The sequence below is a fragment of the Gossypium hirsutum genome, chromosome A02 (genome assembly GCF_007990345.1).
Source record: "Gossypium hirsutum isolate 1008001.06 chromosome A02, Gossypium_hirsutum_v2.1, whole genome shotgun sequence".
NCBI lineage: Eukaryota > Viridiplantae > Streptophyta > Magnoliopsida > Malvales > Malvaceae > Gossypium > Gossypium hirsutum.
The window spans coordinates 103,023,638-103,039,082 of NC_053425.1; the positions used below are offsets into that span (position 1 = coordinate 103,023,638).

Consider the following 15,445-nt stretch of genomic DNA (forward strand, 5'->3'; position numbering starts at 1 on the left):
GCGCAAGAACAGACGCAAAAGTAGCAGAATTGGAACAATGAATAGTGTAATATTGGTTATAAAGGCCATGGATTGTAACAAAAACAAGGGAGGAAGAAAACAAAAAAAAGAGCAAAAAGCATTTTTAAAAAAATGATTTCTCCTGTTATTTTTTTATTTAAAAAAACAATAATAAATAAAAAGATAAAAAAAAATCAGGTCTTACCTGAGTCACTTCATCTCCCCCGTTGTTGAAGGCATTCTTTGGCGTCGAGTTTGGCCTTGGTTTTAACGAAGTAGGGCCCAAACGGTGTAGAATGAGTCGAAGGTTCTTTTTTTTATTATTTTCTTTCGTGGATAGAAGGCTTGCTCTTATTAGAGCAGGGCTCAAAAAGGGGTTAAAAATTTTTTTATTTAAAAAAAAAAAAGAGAGAAAAAATATAAAAGGGGGACTTTTCTGGCCACCAGAGGCGACGCCCACCGTCGCCGATTCTAGAAGGTTAAAAACAAAAAGAAAAGGCTTCAAAGTTTTTTTTTAAAAAACAAGCAGAATGAGATTTTTTTAAAAAAATTTGATTTATATAGAGATAGTTAAACGGCGTCGTTTTGGCTGGTGCTCAGAAGCACCAAAATGGCATCGTTTCAAAGCAACCCGAGATTCGACTCGAGAGCTGGCAAGATCTGCGTGGTTTCGCGAAAAAAAGGTTTATTGCAATCCCTAGCCTTTTGCCTTTTATTTGTTTTTCAATCCAGTCCCTTCTTTTTATTTCTTTTTATTTTGTAATTTTGCCACAAAATTTGGTTTTGTTTCATTTTGGTCCTTCATGAAAAGCTGCGTTTAAGGGACAAGGGGATTATTGCCTAATTGATCGCTGTCTTTCCTTCGCGCATTTGATTTTAATCCCTTACCTTATTTTATTGTTTAATTTGTTATTCTATTATGATTTTTACTTTAAATTTTGTTTAGATCCTGATTTAGTCCTTTACTTTCGATCTTTTATATTTTATTTTCCTTTGTATGTATTTAGTTATATATTTTTAAATTTATCTATTTATATAGGAATAGTTTAACGGCGTCGTTTTGGCTGGTGCTCAGAAGCACCAAAATGGCATCATTTCGAAGCAACTGGAGATTCGACTCGAGAGCTGGCAAGATCTGCGTGTTTTCGCTACAAAAAGGTTTATTGCGATCCCTAGCCTTTCGCCTTTTATTTGTTTTTCAATCCAATCCCTTCTTTTTATTTCTTTTTCTTTTGTAATTTTGCCACAAAATTTGGTTTTGTTTCATTTTGGTCCTTCTTGAAAAGCTGCGTTTAAGGGACAAGGGGATTATTGCCTAATTGATCCCTATCTTTCCTTCACGCATTTGATTTTAATCCCTTACCTTATTTTATTGTTTAATTTGTTTATTCTATTATGATTTTTACTTTAAATTTTGTTTAGATCCTAATTTAGTCCCTTAATTTCGATCTTTTATATTTTATTTTCCTTTGTATGTATTTAGTTATATATTTATACATTTATCTATTTTTTTCTTTTTGTGTTTTTCCTTTTTTCCTCACTATTATAATTATTTTTTCTATTATTATTACTATCATTATCTATTTTATTACAAATTGCACCCTTAATTTCATTTATATTTTAATTTAGTCCTTTATTTTCAATATTTTATAAACTATTTCCCTCTATATTTATTTATGTATTTATTTATTTATTTCCCTGTCCTTATTATATTAAAATTGGTATTGTCTTTTTTTAATGTGCATATTTTGTCACTATTATTATTTTATTATTTATTTTATTATTTATTTTTTCCTTTAATTGTTCATATTAGTATTAAAGTGGTATATATTATGTGATTATCGCCAATATATGTATTATAAATTGTTTTATTAGTATATTCATATTATTGTCATTTGTTAGCGCGACATTTTATTCGTATATTATCATTCTATTTTCTACATTATCATTTTATCTTATTTCATTAAAATCGCATCATGAATCACGTTTAAACATATTTACCCATAGTTGTTTTTATACTATACCCCCAAATAAGATAAATACCCATAGTTTTAAATTGTACATATGTTATTATAAAAAAAAGGGAAGCTTTAAAAATAGGCAATGTCCTGTATTTGGAGATTTGAGAAGTCATAAACCTTTCCTGGGAATTAATTTAATGTAATTTATTGAGAAGAAATTTTCTAATTAAGATTTAAAATTTCTTTTAATTTCATTTGTTTTGTTTAAATTTTAAATTTTTATGTTAATAAAGGGGGTCAAATTTGGCCCAAGTACTAATCAGTTTCTTTAGTAAGATACAGTCTAAATTTGAGGCCCAAGACAACAAAAAGAGGAAAAATTCCACACCTATCGCCGCCGCACACCACCATTGCTGCCGCACGTTGCCTTCACCGCCGCAACCACCGCCGCATATCCTAACTTATAGAGTTTTAATTTTCTCGTTAAACCTAGATGATCGAATATCCTTTAAAATTAAAATACATGAGATTTGATTAAATAATAAAATAAAGGGAAAGCTTATTTTCGAGGAATCGAGATGTCGTATCTTAACTTACGGGATATGACCTTTTTGTTACTTCAAGATAAGATGTCCTTTTACACGTTCTAATTTATTCAACTGAGTTTAATTAAAAAAATAACATTATTACAAAATGGGATCATGTTTTTAAATTCTTTTCAAATTTTCAATTCTCGACACTGAGACATTAAGTAATCAAATAGTTACCAATTTTGAGCGTCACGAGGGTGCTAATCCTTCATTGTGAGTAACCAACTCCCGAACTCATTTCCTAAATTTTGTAGACCAAAAATCATTATTTTAGTAAATCAAACCTTTTATTAAAACGATCAAATTACAAGGTGATCCAATCACACTTCATAAAAAGGATAGGTGGAGACTCCCATTTTCGTTTTCAAAATAAAAAGTCAATTTGAAAAAAAAAAGGTTTTAACATATCAAATCACACATTATATCAAAGTTCATATATAATTTTGAAGATTATCCCTTTAGTAAGGTCCTATAACTTGAATTTAGCTTAAATTAAATTAATACTTTATGTTAAGAAATAATGTTTGATGCAGTGTCGATTATGAATCCTATGCACCATCAGTGCATTACAATTCATTATATCATTAATGAATAAAATATTAAAATGTTTGAATGAATAATTGAAGTTTTATTTAAACTTAATTATAATTTTAATAATTTTCTCATTTCCTTGTGTATTGACATACAGGGGAAAAAGCTTTAAAGATTATTAAAATCTTAAAAAAATTGCTGAAATTTATATGATTAAAATTTGGGTTAAAATTGAATTGGTTGATTAAAATTGTAAAAGAAATAGTTGAAAATAATGGGAATTTCATATATTCAATAGAGTTACTTAGCTCAAACAAATTCTTTTCTTCCAAAGTGTGTTTCTTTTGATTATGAAAACAAATCAATAATATGGATATTTGAAGGGTGTTTTGGAAAGTTAATGTCCCAATCAAATTTAATATTTTCAAAGAATATAACCCATCCCACACCTATGTACTTTAGAACATTATGCAACTAATTAAAAGAGTTTAAATAATTTATAAATTTTTTAAAATCCCTAATTATGTAAATTGAGTTTAGAAATCATACTTTTGAATTCAACTTTCCACTTACATATAGTAATAAAAAAACAAGAAAAATAATTATTTTTGTTTATTATATATCTTTTCGAGATTTTTAAAATTCTAAATCAAAATGTTTAATGATTTTATTAAAATAAATAAATTTTCAAATAATAATTTTTTTTAATTTTTAATATTTTACTCATTAATGATGTCACCAATTATGGTGTCTGTTCCAATTATTTATCTTGAATGTTGCTAATAGCTTGTGATTTTCAAGCTTCATTAAAGCTAGCACTAGCAACCAAGGAAAGCTTTTCCCTGCAAAGATTGTTGTGTTGAGATGGGTTCAGTTGAAAGCATTAAACCCCACGCTGTATGCGTTCCATATCCTGCACAAGGCCATGTTACCCCCATGATGCAACTGGCTAAGCTCTTACATTCAATGGGCTTCTTCATAACCTTTGTTAACACTGAGTTCAACCATAGGCGCTACATCAGGTCCAAAGGGTCAGACTTCGTCGAGGGTCTGCCCGATTTCCAGTTCGAAACCATCCCGGACGGGCTGCCGCTGTCCGATCGTGATGCAACACAGGACATTCCAGCTCTATGTGATTCGACACGAAAGAATTGCTTGGAACCATTTTTAGAGCTACTAACTAAGTTAAACTCCTCGCGCCAAGTGCCCACTGTTACTTGCATAGTTTCGGATGGAGTTATGAGCTTTGCTATTAAAGCTGCTGAGGTACTTGGTATACCAGAAGTTCAGTTTTGGACTGCCTCAGCTTGTAGTTTCATGGGATATCTTCAATTCAGTGAACTACTTAAACGAGGCATTTTTCCATTCCCAAGTAAGTACTTTTTACGCAGTCTCGGTTCATCCATCAGACTTCTTAAGGTGTGCTTAGTTGAGCAGAAAAATGGTAGTCGTTAAATGTATACGGTGTTTTCCATTTTCTATTGTGGTGTGGGGTTTTATCTGCTGCCTGTTATGTTTGTTGTCCTTGAGAAGGTTGTGGTGTTTGTAGTTTTGTTTGTTGGCGTGTTGACCACCTCCTGTAGGTAGATCCTTGTTGAGTTTGTCTAAAATAACTCAAAATTTGTCCTTTTGTGTGTGTCAGATGAAACTTTTCTCACCGATGGAACTCTTGATAAACCTATCGATTGGGTTCCTGGAATGAGTAACATTCGCTTCAGAGATCTCCCTAGCTGTTTTAGAGCCAACAATCCAAATGATATCATGTTTGATTTCTTGGGATCCGAAGCACAGAATTGCCTAAAAGCTCCAGCAATCATCTTCAACACATTTGATGAGTTGGAACATGAAGTGTTGGAAGCAATCGCTGTCAAATTCCCTCGAATTTATACAATAGGACCACTTCGTTTGCTTGCCAGGCACATGCTTGAAGAACCATCCAAGTCAATGAACTCAAGCCTCTGGAAAGAAGATACATACTGCATTGAATGGCTTAACAAAAGGGAACTCAATTCAGTTGTGTACGTGAACTATGGAAGCATTACTGTCATGTCGGAGAAGCATCTCAAGGAATTTGCATGGGGGCTGGCTAACTCTAAGCACCCGTTTTTATGGATCGTTAGATCAGATATCGTGATGGGTGATTCTGCAATTCTGGAAGATGAGTTCCTGGAGGAGATTAAGGATAGAGGGCTGATAACAAGCTGGTGCAACCAATATGAGGTACTTTCACATCCTTCAGTTGGAGTTTTCTTGACACACTGTGGGTGGAACTCCACCCTGGAAGCCATATCAGGAGGTTTGCCAGTAATTTGTTGGCCACTTTTTGCTGATCAACAAACCAATTGTCGGTATGCTTGCACTCATTGGGGCATAGGCATGGAAGTGGATTATGATGTGAAGCGAGAGAACATTGAGTTTTTAGTTAAGGAAATGATGGAAAGACATGAAGGAAAGAAAATGAAAGAGAAGGCTTTGGAATGGAAGAAGAAAGCCGAAGAAGCCACTGATGTTGGGGGATTATCATACTGTAATTTTGATAGATTTGTTAAGGAAGCTCTCAAGCATGGTTAATTGGAAATAGGGAAGTGAGGGATTACTTAAATAATGAATGGGAATCCATTCAATGTCTCTACTTCTGCATTTCACATCCATTTTTTTCCTTTATAATTTGTTTTCTTAGAACGAGTTTAAAGAATTTCTATTTGACTTCTAAGCATATTTTAGTATGATATGTTCAATAAATTTATATATTTGATTCCAGCTTCAATTTTAGTTTTATGGGAATGGTATCATTTTGGTGTCCTTTTATATCCTCTGTAAATGTTTCGAGCTCTGGTTTTCATTTGGTGATGTTCTGTTCTTTTTGTTTCACAATTCGGTATTTGCTTTAAGAGGAAAATGAAACCCTAAAACCTGAGGTAATGAATACTCTAATAATTTATACTAGTTTTGCATGTTTGTCCATGGATTAATATGAGAAAATATGTTTAAAATTTGGAGGAAAAAAATTTGGATTAATATGAATGGTTGGATCTGGAACCAATCGAGCTAGCAATCTAAAGAATAACTTTGAACTAGTTAGATCAAAAATTGGTATATGATTGAACCACTTAAAAAGTCGGTTGAACCGAGTATGTTTAAATTTTTTTAAATTTTAATATTTTTAATTAGATTGATTAAACTAGCTAAACCGATGAATTGGTGATCTAACCAGTTCGACTATTAATCTAACTTAAAAAATATTAATATAAATATCGATATTATTATTAGTATTAAAAAAAGTAAATTGAAAGTAAAATTGAGTTTTAACTCTGGGTATAGAAATCAGCATTATTATATTAATGGCAATTGAATGGGTATGGGCGTCGGCATTATTGGGTATGATAGCCAATAACGCCGACCTAGGTACTATTGATAGTCAATCGCCGCGGTTGCCTCAAATTATAAGGGAGACAGCAAAATCCTTAGAATTCAAAGTAAGATCGACCATTTATTTTATGGCATTTTCTTTTTCCCGCTTGCCTTTACATGAAAATTTTAGAGATTGGTCCTGTACTTTTATATTCATATATATATATATACAGGGCAATTGTAAATGTATAAGAATTACAACATTCGAGACAGCAATATATTGAAATCACTATATTTTAGATGTCTCTCTTGTTGATATTTGGTTTAAATCCCATCACATACCAATAAATAAATTTAACGTTTACATTTAAAATCTATATCATTCTCCTCTAAATTTTCTCTCTAAAAATTTACTGTGTAAACCAAGCGACTCTCTTGTTTACTTACAGAAAATGCACTCAGAAAATGGTTGCTTAAAGAACAAGTTAAAGAACAAACTCTCTCTACCCATCTAACTTGCACAATCCTCTACTATAAGAGTTTAAAAATTGTTAACATATCAATCAATTACAATCAAGATCTCACTAAAATAGCCTCATAATAGGGTTATACAAATATCCTCATAAAATTCAAAATAAATCAAGTATCTACAAAATATGTCTTCAAGTCATTCAAGTCGATCTCCAAAAAAATCAAAGGATCCAATTCACTTGATCTAGATTGATTCATCTTCAAGGATTTGTTACTTTATAAAATTGATCTTCAAATATAGGCCAACACATGTCCATAATATCAAAAGACTGCCAATTCTAAATAAGGTAAATTTACCACTACTAGCATTGAATTTTTCTAGCATGGATTGAGTAGTTGCAAGATCCTTTTTTGTATTCTCCAAATTAGCAATTTTTTCAGCAAGTAAAGAATCTTTCAACTCCATTTGTTTAACCAACTTTTGGTTTTCTTCTTTGAGGTTGGAGTTCTCATATATCAGCTTTGCATTCACATGACATATCCTTCCATTTTTCCAGCATAGTCTTGTAGCTTTGTAGGACTCTATACTTGACTCACCATATAATTTACTATTTGTTTCTAAGTCAGTCACACTAGGAGAAATAACATTTTTCGTGGAGGTCGTATAGTTACTTAAGCTTTTCTCATTTTGAATTTGTGCTACTTGAGGAATTCTCATCGCTCCAAACTATATTGAAAGACTTCAGTGTGAATTATTGATTTTTTTCACTTATCTTATATGTTTTATTAAGTCCACATTGGGTTATAGATTTTCAAGGTAAGTGAATTTAATAATGAGAATGGTAAGTAACTTATGAATTGTTATTTTGAAACCCTACTATAGCTATTATCTAAATAATTTCTTGTATGATGGTAATAATTTGTAAGTTTATATACATTAGTAATGATTAATTTTAAATGAAGAATTTAATTCTTGATGTACTTACTAAGCTTTCACAAGCTTAACGCTTTATTTTCTTTGTAACGCATAAGTGAAGAATTGACTTGAAGTTCTAGAGTGAATGTCAATCCCTACTCATATCATCACAAACCGAAGCTTGGAAGAGAGTATGATTTTGATTTTCAGCAATGGTTTATGACATGTACATAAGGTTATATTAAGATGTCTATGGAAGAATTCTAATAGAAGCATTTGATGCTTTTTTATCTTCTTTGCTAATTTTGTAAACTTGGTTATGTTTGATTTAGTATTAAGTTGAATTATATGATGTTTAAAGTTGAAAATTGGTAAATGTGAAAGGTATGTTGGCTGAATTGGATTATAGGTACCATATGAACATTGTTTTAGGAGTTTTCAATTGAAATTCATAAGAATCAAGAAGAAAGAACACACGTCGTGATAAGTCATACTCAATGAGTTACGTCGTGACATGGTATCCTCGAAGTCGTGATGAGCCCTAGTCTGTGAATGACATCGTGATGTGGCATCCTTGAAGTCGGGACAAACAAATTGGAACTTTAAAATTTAGTCCTTAAGCAACTTTTGATCACCTAAAAAGCTTTCGTAAAGCCTGTATAAAGCTCATATAAGTATATAAATCACATTTTAATTGCATAATAAGCTTAATAACTTGAATAAGAATGGTCAATCGATATGGAATTATTGTAGTTGCTCTAGCAACGAATGTAACATCTGGGTACCTTGACCAACAATTAGGTCTGGTATGGAGTGTTATTGATTTGATGAGATTTGGGCAAATCAAGATGGATTAAATCTTACCTTGTGAAAATGGATTTGTGCTTTATATATGGAAGACTTGATCAACCTTGATAGATGTTTTATTGTTGAGGCAAGTGTTTTTGAAGTGCTAGCGAGATGGCCACTTCAACCTAGCACTTCGACAGGCAATATAACTTACCTTATTTGAAGTTGAAAATCTTTTCAACCAAATCAATTGGTAAATGACTTAAATGATTTGTGGATTTGGGTTGACCCATAATTGAAGTCCATCTTGTGGAGAAACAAATCTTTAAAGATTGGATCGGATCATATCAAACAATCAAATCCCTTAAAATATCGAGATTGGATTGGGATTGCATTGAAGACATATCTCCAAGGATTCTACTTTATATTGGACTTAATTAATATATTGTATATTGCTATTTAATAGGAATTGAATTGTAGTTAATCTATAGTATGTTAGCGAGTCTTTAACATCTATATATTTGAAAGAATTGTATAGGTTTACGTACAGAATATTGAGAGCGCCTATTTGTTCATCGACGAGTGTATTTGTGAGTGCAATTGAAATTAAACAAGTTGTGCTTATATTCTAAATTCTCAAGTGGAGGATTTAGAGGTGAGTGTTATAGTCTTTAGGTACAAGTGTGAGATCTCTATACTTGGAAAGTAGTAGAGTGCGATTCACTTATTGTATTATGGATTAAATATAGTGAAATTGCTAACTAAGTTAAGCTTCAAAGACATAGGAAAATCGAACTGCATAAACTGTAACACCCCTAACCCGTATCCGCTGCCAGAATAGGGTTTCGGAGCATTACTACCATATGCAGATCACTTAAAAAAAATTTAAATACTTACCGATTCAATGCATCATATAAATAAATATATTACCATTCAATCAACAATTTGGCACTTGTATAAGCATCAAACAGCAACATTGTTAGTATACTTGCACATATCTCATATAAATTCAACATTGATATATCTATTTTCTCAACATATCGCACTTGAGTTTAATAATAGTCTCATCTTACATAATTTCCTTGTATCAGCATATCAAAGATAATCATATATGTACATGTCATGAAACATATCATGCTCTTACCGTTTCTTCAAAAGCATATATCATTCATTTCATTATATCAATATTTCATGCTCCATCATTTTCAGATATTTTATGTATATTTATTCCGGTAATAGCTTTTATTTTAACATAAATTATATTCCATGTACTTATACTTATTTCGTTTATCTATCTTCATAATTATTTCATACAACTATTTTCTACATATATTTCCATATGACCAGTTCTTGTAAACATTTCACACAATCATTTCATATAATCATTCGTCATCTGATACATATTAACTGAATATCAATTGTTCAACAGATGTCATAGCGTCTCCCATCCACGGTCTTATTTATCTTTGACATAATGCCATAGTGTCTTTCAACTATGGTCTTACTCAATTTCTGTCATGTTGCCATGGTATCTTTCAACCATGGTCTTGTTCATTTCATATCACGTTGCCATGGTTGCATGGTCTTACACATTTCATATCAGGTTGCCATGGTATCTTTCAACCATGGTCTTACACATTTCATATCATGTTGCTATGGTATCTTTCAACCATGGTCTTATTCTTTCATGTCACGTTGCCATGGTATCTTTCAACCATGGTCTTACACATTTCATATCATGTTTCCATGGTATCTTTCAACCATGGTCTTACACATTTCAATCAGGTTGCCATGGTATCTTTCAACCATGGTCTTATTCTTTCATGTCACGTTGCCATGGTATCTTTCAACCATGGTCTTACACATTTCATATCATGTTGCCATGGTATCTTTCAACCATGGTCTTACACATTTCTAAACATGTTGCCATGGTATCTTTCAACCATGGTCTTGCACATTTCATATCATGTTGCCATAGTATCTTTCAACCATGGTCTTGCACATTTCATATCGTGTTGCCATGGTATCTTTCAACCATGGTTTTATTCTTTTATGTCACGTTGCCATGGTATCTTTCAACCATGGTCTTACACATTTCTAATCATGTTGCCATGGTATCTTTCAACCATGGTCTTACACATTTCATTTCAGATAGCACACTCCCGCGAACCTCATCCTTGCAGCGGGATTACCAGTCCAGGCTAAATCCCCTGTAATATAAACTCATAGAGTATTGTCGGGATTACCAGTCCAGGCTAAATCCCCTGCAACGACAATTACTCTAATGAGCTTGGATCTGAATTACTAGTTTAGGCTAAATTCATACCCTAATTTGGATTACTTGTCCGGGCTAAATCCATTTTACGCGTATTCTTCGGGAGGGCTATATCAGAATAGGATCACCCGTCCGGGCTAGATCCTTTTTACCGTCAATTCCTTTTCAAAGATCCATCGAAATTTTCTTTCATTCAACCGGGATTTCTTCCCATTTTTATCAAATATATCAATGTTTCATTAATTTTCATACAATGAAAATTCAAATCATATTCACATCAATAACATACAATCTCAAGCATTTAAGAATATAATTCAAGTTACACGAACTTAACTCATTGCTTGTTTGTGTTTATAATTTCATTAATTCGATATCTTTTCTTTTCTACGATCAAGTCTCATATTTGAGTCGTCCAGATCTTTATAAATAAATTTGATCATCATTTTCATTCATTTCATATTCTAATACATTTAATTAATGCTCTAGGCAAAATTAACATTTTGCCCCTAAACTTTTAATTAATGACGATTTCATTCTTAGGATCAGGAAAATAAAATTCTTGCAATTTAATCCTTATTTCCAGCTATTATTCTCATATGTATTGATAATAGTCCATGAATTCTATAAAATATCAGAATTTTCCATAATTTCAACACTTTTTAATTTAATCCCTAAAACATGTTTTCCCCCGATCTTGAACTAAATTAATAATTTCATTCAATTTTGTAATTTAAATAATAAAATAATCCATTTCATGCAATTTGGTCATTTCTGACATTTTTACAAAATTGCCCATAAAGTTTTACCTTTGTTCAATTTAGTCCCTGAGCCTAAAATATACAAATTAGCCATGCTAGATGAATATTCATACATATGTTTCCTCCTCCTCCTCTTCATTCCACATCCTTAATGTAGATAACACACTTGTAAGTAACATTATCCATAATTTTTATTATTTACTTTTATGAATATTCAAGCTGTCTATCTGCATCATAGTCACTAAATTATTTATATCTGGATCTATAGAAATCCAAATTAATATCCAATAATTTTACCTAAATCTAAACTCATATATATTCTTACCATAAAAATTTCAGAATTTTTGGTTTAGCCAATAAGTATAGTTTATTCTTTAAAGTTACCCCTGTTCTGCTGTTTGATAGTTCTGACCCCTCTTCACCAAAAATTAATTATCTCCTCATACAGGAGTCAAATGATGTTCTTGTTTGTTTCTATTAAAAATAGACTCATTCAGGATTTTATAAATATAAATTTAAGCCCATAATTATTTTTATTCAAATTTTTATGATTTTTCAAAGTCAAAACAGGGGAACTCGAATTCATTCTGACCTTGTCTCACAAAATTCATTATATCTCAAAATTTACAAATCCATTGCTTACACTAATTCTTCTATGAGAAACTATACTCAATAATTTTTTTCATCTTCTAATTCGATTTCTACAATTTATGGTGATTTTTCAAAGTTAGTCTGCTGCTGCAGTCCAAACTGTTTTTTGTGCAAGCTATTAATTACCATGTTATAACACCCTTATTTTCTTTTTCTACACCGTTTCTCTTCACTTTCTCTTATTTTCTCTTCACTAACATATCAAAAACATAGGACATTGTGTAAGAAAACTCTACTATAACATTATTTCCATGCTTTGTCAATAATAACAAACTTAAAAACATATTGAAATCTTGATATACTTGCCTTGTTCTATTGATACTAATCTTTAACTTCATTTTCTCTCTCCTCTAGCTTCTATTTCTTGAATCCAACTTGATATTCTAACTCCCCATGGTCTCCTTAACATTTCTCTCTCTTAGTAGCTATGGAAATTCTTTTGATTTCTAGGTGAAAATGGTGAATTTTTGGTGGAAGGACCAAATTGTAAAGAAAAGAAAATTTCTTTCTTTTCCTTCTCTTCTAACGTTGGTTGCATGTATGGAAAGATGATGAAAATTCTTCATCTTTCCTCCCTTTTATACTAAATAATTAATAATGAAATAATAATGAAATAATAATAAAATAATAAAATATCTCATTAAAATAATATATATCTAATTAAATAATCATAAAATATCATCAACATCATCATTGCTTTCTAGATTTCTCTCTCTTCCAATTGACCATTTTGCCCTTCATTATCTTTTAAAATTCCATCCTTGAGTCATCATTTAATTTGGTAAAATTGTAATTTAGTCCCTCATAGTTCTTCACCTATTCAATTTGGTCCTAATTCATCCATTTTCCTTAGTTTCTAAATCATTCCACTCTTAAAATATTTACACTATTGGTCCTTCAACTTTTTCATATTTATACTTTAACCCCTCAAATTTTGAGTATTTACTCTTGTGCAACAAAACTTTTCTCACTTTTACAATTTAGTCCTTTCTTGAATTAATATATCATAATATACTACTCAATATTGACATAACTCAAAATTTCCCTTTTTGTCACTTTATTTCCTTATTTTACTATATCAAGGATAATATCTTACTGTAAAAATTTTCAAGGTATTACATAAACAAACATTTTTCTTTATTATTTTTTTACACAATTTTCGTAGTGCCAAGCCATAGTGGCCAATACAGTTAGACACTTCCATTCAACTTAAATAGTTCAAGTAATTAACAATTGTAGGTGCTAACAAAATGAGCACAACTTTTTTTACATCAAGCAATATGTGGAGTAACTCTTGATATAGCAGTAAAAACAAGACGTGTAGGCAGATCGACTCATCAAGTTCTCATTGCAATAGGATGCACACAAGGAAAACCGCTAATACTCGTAAATTAAATTATAGTTATCACAATTTTTTTTCATATATTTTATACTTAGAATTCCATTTAAGTAATATTTTTATTTTAAAAATTGCACCTTTCTAACTAATAAATCCAAATTATTATAAAATAAATAGACAAAGAGTAAAGAACAAAGAAAATGAGTGAGCAAAAGAGAGAGCATATTTTATTGATCAATCAGAATATTTACAAAGCTTCTCCAAAGTCTCTATTTATAGGCATAAGAAGTATAAATGAAGTAGAGATCTACTTCTAATAACTATTAGAATTTAAAGTTCATCAAAACTTATCTTGATCTTGATGAACATCCACTTAATAAGATATTCATAGCACTCCCCCTTAGATGTCCATTGGTAGATAATGTGCCTTGTTAAAACCTTACTAAGATAAAAACCGTGTGGGAAAAAAAATTCCTAGTGAAGGAAAAAGAGTATACATATTTATAATACGCATAATATGTCATCTCCTTAAAAACCTTACTAGGAAAACCGAATGAGACAAAACCTCGGTTAAGGGAAAAATAATACAACGCATATTTACACCTCCTCATGAAAACATCACATACTTTCTCATATTCTACGTATTCAATCTTGAATACTAACTTTTCAAATGAGCATTAATATCACCATTCTTTTGAAGGTCACAAGTGAGGGAAAATTTGAGAGAAATATATTTTAATCTCTTTAGGAGTTTCAACAATAATCATAGCAAAATTTAATCATGATTCTTCTATAAAAATATAAATAGGTATTTTGGATTATTTTATAATCCTTCTTCAACTATTATTCACTCAGTCAATTTTACCACATATGTTCAAATTATTACAATTCATATAAATGAACAATTTTTTGAGAATGTTAATATGCTTGTAACATTTAATATGCTTCTAACATTCTAAATCCTTCAATGATTTTAATATAAACTTTACTATATAATGATTCATAAAAGGTTGTAACAACAACTATTAGACTCAAGTTAATTTTTTTTATGAATTGACAATTTAATAATATATCTAAAGGTTATTGCATCCACTACAAAAGAATATTATATCTTTTCATAATCAATGCCAGGACTTAGCGAAAAACTTCATATTTTTATTTCGCTTTTGTAAAACTGCTTCATTTTCTCTCTCACCGGTAGGGTTGAGCATTCGATCGAATCGAATCGAATCGAATAAAAAATTTTCGAGTTAATCGAGTTTTCAAATCTTATTTTATCATCCTAACTTTATTTGAAATTTTCTCAAATCGAGTTGAGTGAGATGGAATTCGAATCGAATTGAATCAAATATATTTGTTCGAGTTAAATTTTTTAAAAAATGACTTTAACGTTATTTATTTTTATGTAATTTTTCAAAAAAATAATTTTCTTTAAAGTTTTTAAACATGATCATACAACAAAAAATTAAAGTAAATAAGTGAATAAATAAAAGCAACACGATTTGGAGGTAAGGATTTTGATTTGAAGGTTTGAATGTACTAGAAGAAGAAGAAGAAGGAAAAAGGGTTTATTTTAGGGTTTTTTTGAGAAAAATAAATTTTAGGGTTTGATTTTCGTGGAAATGGAGACTGGAGTTTGGAGAGAATAAGAGAAATAATTTGGGGTTTGGACTTTGGAAGATAGAATTGGTTGGGGCCCGGGGGTTTGATTTGGGGGAGGTATTGGGTTTTGGGAAAATATTTCTTTGGCAAACGGGCTTGGGGTTAGGGAAATGGGATAAAACAAAATGTGGGTTTAGGGGAAATTGGGTTA

The 15,445-nt window shown here is 30.9% G+C and overlaps 1 protein-coding gene across 1 annotated transcript; it reads left to right on the forward strand.

Annotated features, from left to right (window-relative positions):
* The first annotated feature begins 3,872 nt into the window (after positions 1-3,872).
* LOC107934612 (linamarin synthase 2) lies at positions 3,873-5,842 on the forward strand. Its single transcript, XM_016867089.2, has 2 exons — positions 3,873-4,454; positions 4,725-5,842. Exons 1-2 carry the CDS (start codon positions 3,947-3,949, stop codon positions 5,651-5,653), a joined length of 1,437 nt encoding a protein of 478 aa, XP_016722578.1. The 5' UTR covers positions 3,873-3,946; the 3' UTR covers positions 5,654-5,842.
* Positions 5,843-15,445: the final 9,603 nt, after the last annotated feature.